The following is an 11,650-nucleotide window of genomic DNA, read 5'->3' on the forward strand; positions in this document are numbered from 1 at the left end:
CGCAACTGAGACTATAGTTTGTTTCATTCCAATTGCAAGTCGAACCTTGACTCGGGACTAGGCTCATAATTTAGTAGTTGTCTCAGTTGCAGGTCCACTTTTGTCTCGCAATTGGGCTCATAATTCTCGCAGTTACAAGCCCACGCTCAACTCGCAACTAGGCATGTGTTTTGTTTTTCATCCCAGTTGCAAGTCCACCCTTGGCTCGCAACTGGAACTATAGTTTGTTTCATCCCAGTTGCAAGTCGGCCCTTGACTCGCAACTCGGCTCATAGTTTCTTAGTTGTCTTAATTGGAAGTCCATCCTTGACTCGCAGTTGGGATCATAGTTTGTTGTTGTCCCAGTTGCAAGTCCACCCTCGCAACTGGGCCCATAGTTTTTTGTTGCCCCGGTTGCAATTCCACCCTCGGACTTGCAATTGGGATGTATTTTGTTTTCATCTTAGTTGCAAGTCCACCCTCAACTCGCAACTCGTATCCTAGTGTTATATAGTTGTCCCAGTTACAAGTCCACCCTCAACTCAAAACTAGACCCGTAGTTTCTTTCATCCCAGTTGCAAGGCCACCCTTGAATCGTAGATGGGCATGTGTTTTGTCTTTCATCCTAGTAACAAGTCCACCATCGACTCGCAACTAGGACTGTAGTTTGTTTCATCCTGGTTGTAAGTCCATCCTTGACTCACTACTGGGCTCGTAGATTCGTAGTTGTCCCAGTTGCAAGTCCACCTTCGACTCGCAACTGGGCCCATAGTTCTCCCAGTTGCAAGCCACCCTCGACTCAAAACTAGGAACGGGTTTTGTTTTTCACCTCGTTGCAAATCCATCCTTTACTCGCAACTGAGACCGTAATTTGTTTCATCCTAGTTGCAAGTCGACCCTTAGCTCACAACTGGGCTCATTCTTTCGTAGTTGTCTTAATTGCAAGTCCATCCACGACTCGCAACTGGGATCATAGTTTGTTGTTGTCCAAGTTACAAGTACATCAATTACTCGTAGCCGGGCCCATAATTTGTTGTTGTCCCAATTGCAAGTCCACCCTTTTTCATCTCAGTTGCAAGTCCATCCTCAACTCGCAACTCTATCATAGTTTTATATACTTGTCTCTGTTAAAAGTCCACCCTCAACTCACAACTAGGCTCGTAGTTTGTTTTATACCAGTTGCAAGTCCACCCTTGACTCACAACTAGGCATGTGTATTTGTCTTTCATCCTAATTGTAAGTCCATCCTTCACTCGCAACCGGGACCACAGTTTGTTTTATCCCAGTTGCAGGTCGACCCTTGACTCGTAACTGCTCTCATAGTTTGTAGTTGCCGCAGTTGTAAGTCCATCCACTCGCAACTTGCCCCGACCCCTATCTAGTTGCATGCCCAACCCCAACATGTAGACCCTCCCGATCGAGTTGCATGTCTAAGCCAAACATGCAATTCATGCCCGACATAGTTGCATATCCACTCTCAGCACGCAACTCGTTCCCAACCCAGTACCCCTATATAGTTGTATTTTTTTGCAAATACATGTCCACTTTTATATTACACACTGTATATTTTTCTGTACACATGGGGAGCATTTTTTATCACACATTGAAATACATTATGCATATTTTTCAAATACACTGAGCATTTTTTTATAATACATGGTAAAAAAAATTCAAATTCCTACTAATCATTTGTCTAAATAGTATGAATGTTTTTTAAATTTATGCGAAAATTTTATTTACATTGCATAAAAAAATCCTAGAAAATGTGATGATTTTTTTTAAATGCATGAAGTTTATCTTAAGAAATTGTCACAAATATTTCTTTGAATGTTATGGTTATTTCCATTGTATAATACATTTTTTAAACATCACCAACATTTTTTGAAATGTATGAACATTTTTAAAATATCAATAATTTTTAAATGGTGCGAATAATATTTTTATTAAAGGGAAAAAATATATTTTTCGTCCTTGAACTTTCGTGATAGTTTAGAAATCGTCCCTCAACTCTAAAACCACGAAAACTCAGTCCCTCAACTATTAAAACCGGATATGTTTCGTTCCTTAGGTGGTTTTAGTATGATGTGGATCCGGTTTTGATTAAAAGTGGCCATGTGGCCTGGTTTTATGACATAGCATTCCCTGGGCCGTCAATCTTGGCGACTTGGCCTCAGTGTTGGTCGGCCTGGAGGCCGGCCGCGCCGCATCGGCGGCTCTCCTCGGCCTAGTCTGTAGACTGGCTACACAACCAAGGCTAGGTCTTGTCGTGCCTCACTGGAAAAATCAAGAGATGCCGCAAATGGGCCACGCACACTTAGCTGGGCCACGAAGCACAACCGAGCTAGCAGGCAGCGACCCAAACTCGTCGTTGACGCACACGCACGACACGAACGCCCAGCGCCCAGCCCTACTAGCTAGCGCTGCCGATCCTGTGCAGTTGAGCGCACAACAGAACGTGCGTGCATGGGAGGAGGAGGTCCTAAAGACGTGTGCCAAGTCCTGCATGATGCGATCCTAGCAGCGGGGGTTCAGGTGTCGTGGCGGAGATCTCCTCGATGGTGGCGACAATCCGCGGATTGGAGGCGTCAGCAGGGAAGGATTGGAGGATCACGAGCAGAGGCCGTCGGCGGAGTAGAGGAGATTGGTAAGAGATCGCGATTGGTGAAAGCGAGGACGGGGTGGGCGTCGGCGACCTGCTTGGCGATCTCGGGGGCAGCGTTGAGCAGGTTGGTAGTGGTGACTGACAGAGGCAAGCGCCCCCACTCTGGAAGTGGATCGAGTTGGGGTAAAAACCAGGCCACGTGGCCAGTTTAATCAAAACCGGTTTCACATCATACTGAAACCACTTGAAGGGACGAAACTTATCCGGTTTAAATAGTTGAGGGACTTAGCTTTAGTGGTTTTAAAGTTGAGGGACGATTTCTAAACTATCACGAAAGTCCAAGGACGAAAAATATACTTATCCCTTTATTAAAACATTATCATTAAAATGTACACACTCTAAAAACTTTTATATGCTTTTAAAAAGTTTCCTGTGTTTCAAAAAAAATCGAGAAGAAATTGTCCAGAATACCAAAATTTTGTTAATATTTTTTTAAAAAAATCAGAATTATGAAGGTTATTCACATTTGAACAATAATTTTGGAAATTTAAAAATTATTTGTGTTTTCAAAAGTATTCGCTATTTAAAAAAAGCAAAGTCTGTGTAAAGAAGGTTTCAAACATGTCTTCTAATCTTGGCGTTGTGCTATGTTCTTAAATATTTCTTTCCTGAAAGTCAACATCAGCTATTGGAGTGGTAGGATCTGTCGTTACCTAGTATTTTTTTTTGTGGGAAAGGAACTTTCATTAATCAACCATAATGATTACATTCAGACTTTACTATGCTCGCTATCTCATCAGGCGAGTTCCGAAGCCAACAGGCGGTTCGTTGCTGCGAACGCCCCATGCTTGCTAGGGTATGGCTCGCCACATTAGCATGGCAGCTTATTTTAGCTAGACTTATGTACCTTTCGTGAGATAGAATCTCTTTGATCTTACTAATGTGATATGTATACTTGGATCTATCAACTCCTCTTGTGTGGATCATGTGCAGCATTTCAACACAGTCCGTCTCCAGAATCAGCAGCGGCTTCTACCACAAGTTCAATTCCTATTGAGCGAACTGCGTCACTTTCAATTTATTTGTCGCACGCTAGTAAAAAAAGAAACAATTAAGAAAACTTTTCATAACTTAGGTGTTATACAGTCAGACCTTTTTTTTACTGTGCCCTCGTGCGGAATTTAACTGCTCCGCTAATTGCGAGGCAAATCAAATGGGTGACAGGCCTTTGTGAGTGCGCCGCACTTACTTATCCCTGTGAATTTCCGTGAAAATGAGTGGTGGTTGGATGACTCTGTTGATACAATTCTACCGGTAAGACACTTTTCGCTAATGATTCGTTTTTCGTACAGATCAAGCAGTTTGACGACGGCATTAGTGGAAACTGAGGTGCACTTCTCTTTCCATCGTTGAAACAAAAAATTGTGCAATCACTGACGCCTGCTCTTATTTATTTACGTATATAGGCTGCCTGATTTGATGGCCACGAGCTCTGCCCTTTGTTGACGTTGATTGGTGCAAGTCACGATTTGATTGGAGAGGAACCTAATATGTCATACACTTTTTTTATTGGAATGTCATACACATATATGATGGTCGTCGAGTACAAAACGAATATTTAAGACCAACGACGGGAACGTCGGTTAATAACTAACACCAATCATATACCCCTTGTATTTGTCAAGTCAGCAGGGCTACCTCATCTCCTTGTATTCGTTCGATCGTGTATTTTGTTCGACTGTTGCTTTATATATAATAAAGCGGGATGAAAGTATGTTTCGAGAAAGTAACATTTGAAGAGAGTAATTGACCAGAGTCAAACGAAGGGGGAGCCGTCTTGGAGCTCAGGCTCATGTGCGCCGATGAGCACTAAAATAAAGAAATGGTAAAATAAACCAACTTACTTATTATAATAAACATTAAGGGTTTTCTAACCTCATGTAAACTTTTGCCGAGAAAAATTAAGTGCTTTAAAAAGCTTTTTAGCACCAAACTTTATTTATTTTAATCTGTCTTTTCTTTTCTCCGGGAAAATTTAAAAGCAGTTGAAAAACAGGAATATGTTCATTATCTATGTATAAATACTCGATGTACAACATGTAGCGATGAAATAAAATGCATGCACAGGATACCGGATGAATTTACTCAAGAAATAATCTTTGTCCTAAGGGTTATCTCGTCGATAAGATGACAATTGACATTGATGCAGAGCCAAATGAGCATGCCGATATAAAAGAGGCTTGGACGAATCTAGCTCGTAGAACAATACTCTGCATATCATAATAGATTATGATATACTACCTCTATTCACAAATATAAGATGGTTTGTCAGTTTAAATACGTCTTATATTTGAAAACAGAGGGAGTATATGAAGATATACATGAGCCACATTTAAAAAGTAATAATCTTTGAAGGGGGTAGTCAAGTACTAGCTCGCTTAGGCAGCAAGTGATGGCTAGGTGCATAGCACTGGCTAGGTAAACTAAGATAATTTTGATCCCCTTCAGCAGGCTAGTCATCTTTTGTAGATTTTTTAATTTCGCGATAGCTAACCACTCATGCGGAATGGTGCAGGCTAGTCATCTTGACATGCCAATCACTAGAAACATAATCCTATCCATTAAAACTAACTAGTACTAATTGGTGGCCTGGCATCTTAATTAAGTGGTCATCATGCCACCTACTCCCTCCGAGTCTCTCATATAGACGAAGCTAGCATAGTTTTCTTTTTAGGAACATCAGTATTTTATTGATTCAACAATGAAGCCATACAAGGTCTCCTAGATACAATCCGAAGCAGAAGTGTGAAACGCAAAGCAAACGAGAATTCTTATAAGAATAGGCCAAAACATGGGCGACTACATTAATGCTGACGACATGCTTGAAGGTCGATGAAGTGAAAGCTAGAACCACATGTTTGATGTCCATAACAACATAGCCCACACCCGAACGGTCCCGAACCTTGTAGTTGATTTGTTTCACCAGAGAGAGGCAATCAGAGTCGAATGTCACATGCATAAGACATTCATTCCGAGCCAAAAGGACCGCACGGCGAAGTGCCAAGGCTTCGGCCATCTTCAATTCGTAAGCTCCAGCGAGGGGCTCACAGCATGAGAGCTTGCACTACCCTTCATGATCCAGCTCCACCACACCCAATACAGCCTTGTTAAGACTAGCAAATACAACTACATCACAGAAGATCAAGCAGTACCCGTCGGCGGTGGAGACCAATTGGAGCTAGAAGCACAAGTCTCGCGCCTGTGAACATGACTTGTTTGAAAATATGCATCGGGATCATCACCAAATACACACGAATATTAGCAGTAGAAAACATGGATGAGCTAGGCATTGTTAGTTCCCCCATCCATTCTAAAATCTAAGGGGTGTTACTGCGTAAATAACGGTTGGCACTGTGTGTTGCCAAGGAGAAAACCTGGAATATCTTCATCAGGCGACATTCAACTCATCTACCAACTACTTCCCAAAGGTACGACAATGGAGATTATTATTCAAGGATGCTGGGAAACTTGGTGTCAAAGAAATGTCTTTTTTTTTCAGAAATGAAGCACACAGTGTGAGATGTTGGAAGTTCAGGCTAAAAGAGGATTTGAGCTTACTGGCTCATAGAATAAAAGTGAAGCACTTAAAATACCTTGTAGAAGTGGATAAGGGATCATCTAGAATGATACCTTAAGAAGTGGCTACACCTTTTACTGCCATTATGTTAGAAAAAACGGAGTAGGATAGATCCTTTTAGATCATTACTTTTGTTTTCTTCTTTGTAAAATATACTTATTATTAATAGAAATTACAACAGAACAATTGTTGGACGGTTGGTGCTTCAAAAAAGGGCCTATTTGATTAGCAGGATTGTAAAAATATAGAAATAAGAAAAGCACATGATTAGAATGTCATGCCAATTAGAATCCTACGGGAGTTAAGTGTGCTTCATTGCTTTACAGGAAAACCAAAGTGTTTCTTTTCCAAAAAGTTGTGGATGCTAGATTTTTTATGAAATGTAGTACAAATGTTCTGTATGAAAAATTCCTATAGGATTCAATCATACGAATCAAACAACCACCTTAGTAAAAGTTCCTAAGGATTATAATCCTCTAGAAATCCTATGAAATTCCTTTAAATTACATCAGTACAACATTTGATCAAAACTTGATGTTATAGGACAAGTGTTGGTCACAACATGAATTTGGACAATAAAAAAAATGCAGTGTTGTCTGACTACACAATTATTAATGCTGGTTAGAACCAGAATTATCACTTGTATACAAAATATAAGTAAGAAAAGAACGTGTCATAGAGAATGTTGGTAATATACAATCATCTCCCAGTAAGAAGTTGAGTAGTGGTTTCTGAAAATGGTCTTCCAGATAAACCAAGAATTGTAAAGATTAGAATCCCTCACAGAATCACTGATCAGGCCCAACACTAATATGTCATAAAAACAGTAATTTGGCTGTACGTAGCAGTAAATAAATAATCATGTCGCGGTTGGGGTTGTACAAAGACTCGTTGTACAAACCCCTCGAGTCTATAGATATATAGGCACCGCTACTACTGGAACTTCTCCAGGACATTCTTCCTCTTCTTCACTAACCCGTAACCAGCCAGCCAGCCAGCCCCCCTTGCACCTATCTATAAGTACAACCCCTCAACAGAGACATGAGGGTGCAAGGTTGGTTGTCCCCTTGAATTGCTGCCTTTCCTCGTCACTCTCTCTCATCTCCTCCATCGATCCAAGCACGAAACCGCCCAGAAACCTACTGCCCTCTTCACACCTAGCTAGAGCTAGTGTGATTAACCAACGGGTTCTCCCCCCGGCATACCCAACAATTCGATTGATCCATGGAGGGGGGCAGCAACAGCCCGGACAGGCAGTCGTCGGGCGGCAGCCCGGACGAGCGCCGCAGCGGAGGGAGGGGGGCGGGGGAGCCGGTGCGCTCGCGGTGGACGCCCAAGCCGGAGCAGATACTCATCCTCGAGTCCATCTTCAACAGCGGCATGGTCAACCCGCCCAAGGACGAGACCGTCCGCATCCGCAAGCTGCTCGAGCGCTTCGGCGCCGTCGGCGACGCCAACGTCTTCTACTGGTTCCAGAACCGTCGTTCCCGCTCACGCCGCCGCCAGCGCCAGATGCAGGCCGCAGCCGCCGCGGCCGCAGCAGCAGCAGCAGCAGCCTCCTCCGCCACCGCCAATAGCTTGCCGGCTGCTAGCGCCACCATCGGTCTTCCATCCGGCACCGGCTCCGTTCACCCCATGGCAATCGGTGGGTGCGCGAGCCAGTACGAGCAGCAGGCGACCTCGTCGTCCTCGTCTGGAAGCACGGGAGGCTCGTCGCTGGGGCCTTTCGCGGCGCACGGCGCGGGGGTGCCGGGTGCCGGCGTTGGGTACCTGCAGGCATCGTGCGGGACATCGTCGCCGCTGGCGTCAGGGCTGATGGCGGACGTCGACACCGGCGGCAGCGACGATCTCTTCGCCATCTCGCGTCAGATGGGATTCGTTGGGAGCCCCGCCGGACCCTCCTCCTCGGCGCCGAGCACCGCTGTGCAGCAGCAGTACTACTCGTGCCAGTTACCGGCAGGTGAGTTGAGTACTGTCGATCATTTTAGTTACGTAGTAGTACGTGGTTGCTCCCTTCAATTGGTTGGTTCATGTGATCCATCTCATGCATGTAACAATTCCCCTCAACTCTACAAATACTTTCATTGAAAGACTCTAATTTATGAACTTCTTATGAGAAAGAATTGCTAGTGGATATGCATGAAACATCCAAAAGAACTTTTGACGATGGAAATGCTGATTTCACCCTACAGTTTCGTTTGTCTATATTTATGTGAGATGCAGAATTCAAGGAGATCTAGCTTGGATCTTCTGGAGACATACTTTATTTGGTCTTCCTTGAGATATAGTTCAGCTACTTGTTCTTTAGTCCTTGGATATAGTTCAGTTACAACTTCCTAGTCTACCTGTGCATGCATAAGATCATAGTACCTGATACATCTGTTGTCCTCTCCACCATGACATACGTCTGTTCTCAATCCTGTGGAGGTTCATCGGGCAATTTTTAAATTTCTGCATTCATGCATCGTCATCTTTATTTCCCTGTGTCTCGTTTGTATATCCACTTAAGCTTCCATGTGTCACATGCATCGGATGGAATCAACACATGTTTATGCATAATACAGTTGGACGTGATGCCCACTTTGTTGAACAGAACGTTTATAGTGAACATGCATGGGTTAAAACTTTGGGATTTCCTGCATGCATGCACATGTACTTGATCGTGATTTTTCTTATTTTTTCTCTTCACCGTAATACTACCATTACATAGCTTACTTCTAGTTTAAAACAAGGAATGGTAATTGCGCTGGACAGCCTCTTCATGTTTGCTTGCATGCATGCAGAGATATGCTAAAGTGTCCATGCACGCTAGCAGATAATACACTACAGCAAAACTGTAAGTTACCGTGTATCTGAATCTAGATGCAAGCCGAGCGTAGATTCACACATAATACTCGGCTGATATAAGCATATACACCGAGTATTAAAAGAAGAAAACACGGCAACGAAATTGACCTCGGCTTGTATGACCGTAAGCCCAGCGTGACAAAAAATATGCTCAGCTTATAAGCATATGCCACAAAAAGCGCACGGCTTACATATCCTTTCATCGTTTTCTCATACTCTCATTTTTTTGTTTCGGAAAGGAGGATTTTTTTTTTGCGGGAAATTCGGAAAGGAGGATTAGCCTGGCCTCTGCATTAGGACGATGCATTCTCATGCTCTCATGACATAACGATATCATCAAATCACATAAACTAGGCCTATAAGCAATTTTTTCCATATGATAGAGAGGTCCCAACCATGAGTAAACGGTACTACCGAACCACCGTATAATACCGATCAGAATTTGGTTGGCTAGCTTATGCATGCATCTTTATTTGTTAATAATACTGTCGTCAAATGATCTATTGAATTCTTATTCTGAGTGGGTTGTATGCCGCCTCTGATTGACTGGCTGATTGCATGTTAATTCCAGCGACGATCACGGTGTTCATCAACGGAGTCCCAATGGAGGTCCCGAGGGGTCCAATAGACTTGCGAGCCATGTTTGGCCAGGACGTGGTGCTCCTCCACTCCACCGGGACCCTCCTCCCAGTCAACGACTATGGCATTCTGATTCAGAGCTTGCAAATGGGAGAAAGCTATTTTCTGGTAACCATCCATATCGCCTCTCAAGTCCATTCTTCTTCATGAAATTAGCATGTCAATTTCACGTATGCACATATATGATCATCTTACATTGTCTTTTTTTCCGCCATGACCCATGTAGGTCTCGAGGCAAACTTAAAAGTCCAGTATATAATAGATAGATAGAGATCTCTACTCAAGCCTCACTGGATCAGATCGATGCATGGGGCGACAGGGTGCAGTTCTTCAACCATCATAACGGGATGATCTGTTGCATGCAAATCATATATCCACCGTGAAGCAAGCTAGCTACATAGTCAAGGTTGGAGGGCCTAATAAACCCGGACGGGCGTAGTACCTGGCTAGGACAATCAAGTAATTAAAAATTTCAAAACAGTGGTAGTATATTTGTATTGCACCATCAGCCAAGTTCTACGTGAAAAAGCGGTAGACTTTTCTGTTAAGGCTCTTAAGCAAGTGGAGTTCGACCGGCTTACGGTTGCTCCTAAATCGCCTATATTTGTGGACCCCTTAGTGTCAGATGAGGAGGATGAGGAGTCTGATGCCAACCATGAAGGCAAGCTCCTTTCCCATCTGATTAAAGACACAACTGAAGTAGACTTGGAAGATACCGCGCGTGACACTATGCTATGTGAGCTCGTCGCGTCGGTACATAAGAACAAGTCTAATTCAGGAAACAAAAAGGGACGTCCATCTAAGAAGGCAAATGTCTCCAAACACAAAAAAGATTCATCATGAGAGGAATGTTTTGAAATAGCAGAGGTCTTGGTGACTTGGCTAAACATAAACATATTTCCGATTGTGTTAGGGATCATTCTTTGGACTTTGTGGCTATTTCTGAGTGTGGCAAGCGTGACTTCCCAACACGTGATCTTAACCATTTTTCATGTGGTAATGATTATGAATGGCATATTCTATCACCTTCTAGGAGGTCTGGGGGTATTCTATTAGGTATACACTTCACATACTTGAAACTTCTCTCTGCATCGAAGGGGGAATATCATATCAAATTCCACCTTCGAAATAAATCTGATAACTTCATTTGGAGCTTGGTTGCTGTTTATGGCGCCGCTCAAGAGGAGTTTAAGTCAGCCTTTCTCAAAGAACTCGTCAATACCTGCCGAGAGAATCCCCACCCTATGTTAATCGGGGGGGGGGGGGATTTCAATATTCTTCAATATCAGCAGGAAAAAAACAATGACCGGTTTGACACGAGATGGCCGTTTCTTTTTAATGCTGTTATTGACAATCTCGATTTGCGGGAACTCAGTATGTTTGGTCGCCAATACACTTGGGCCAATAGCAGAGCAATCCCAACCTTTGAGAAACTTGACCGGGTACTAGTTACCACCGACTGGGAATTTAAGTACCCCCTAGCTTTGGTACGGGCACTAAGAATCGAAGCCTTATCGGATCACGCTCCATTGCTTACCGATTTTGGTCAGGCGGCTCCAGGTGTGAACCGTCATCAGTTCAAATTTGAACTGGGCTCACTAGTAGAAAAAGGGTCAAACGTGAAGCACATTAGTGTCGGTTTGTATTTGAGCCGGCACAAATGTATACATTAGTGCCGGTTCCAACGGCTAGCCGGGCCGCTCTCATTAGTACCGGTTCGTGGCTAACCTTTAGCACAGGTTCGTGCCACGAACCGGTACTAATGAGAGTGGTGGCAGGATGTTGTCAGTCTGGGCCCCCTCCAGCACCTTTAGTATCGGTTCTTGGCACGAACCGGTACTAAAGGTCGTCCTACATAAACCCTTCGTCCACCCGAGCTCGCTCTGTTCTTCCCCTTTCCCCTCTCCTCTATGTTCTTCCCCTCTTCCTCTCGAGCTCATCACACA

At 43.6% G+C, this 11,650-nt stretch overlaps 1 protein-coding gene across 2 annotated transcripts; it reads left to right on the plus strand.

The window, feature by feature from the left end:
* Positions 1-7,208: 7,208 nt before the first annotated feature.
* LOC123094858 (WUSCHEL-related homeobox 6) lies at positions 7,209-10,415 on the plus strand. 2 transcript variants are annotated; one of them, XM_044516737.1, is made up of 3 exons: positions 7,209-8,178; positions 9,637-9,812; positions 9,931-10,415. In XM_044516737.1, exons 1-3 carry the CDS (start codon positions 7,443-7,445, stop codon positions 9,946-9,948), a joined length of 930 nt encoding a protein of 309 aa, XP_044372672.1. In that variant the 5' UTR covers positions 7,209-7,442; the 3' UTR covers positions 9,949-10,415. The 2 variants fall into 2 exon arrangements, with proteins under 2 accessions (XP_044372672.1, XP_044372671.1); XM_044516736.1 differs by lacking the exon at positions 9,931-10,415 and having other exon boundaries at positions 9,637-9,854.
* The last annotated feature ends 1,235 nt before the right edge of the window (positions 10,416-11,650 follow it).

This window comes from Triticum aestivum, chromosome 4B (genome assembly GCF_018294505.1).
Source record: "Triticum aestivum cultivar Chinese Spring chromosome 4B, IWGSC CS RefSeq v2.1, whole genome shotgun sequence".
NCBI classification, from domain to species: Eukaryota; Viridiplantae; Streptophyta; class Magnoliopsida; order Poales; family Poaceae; genus Triticum; species Triticum aestivum.

Bases quoted from the DNA above. Each gene is read 5' to 3' on its own strand.
- LOC123094858 (XM_044516736.1), top strand. From the start codon at position 7,443: ATGGAGGGGGGCAGCAACAGCCCGGACAGGCAGTCGTCGGGCGGCAGC. The intron at 8,179-9,636 runs GTGAGTTGAGTA...TGTTAATTCCAG, and splicing joins CTCGTGCCAGTTACCGGCAG to CGACGATCACGGTGTTCATC.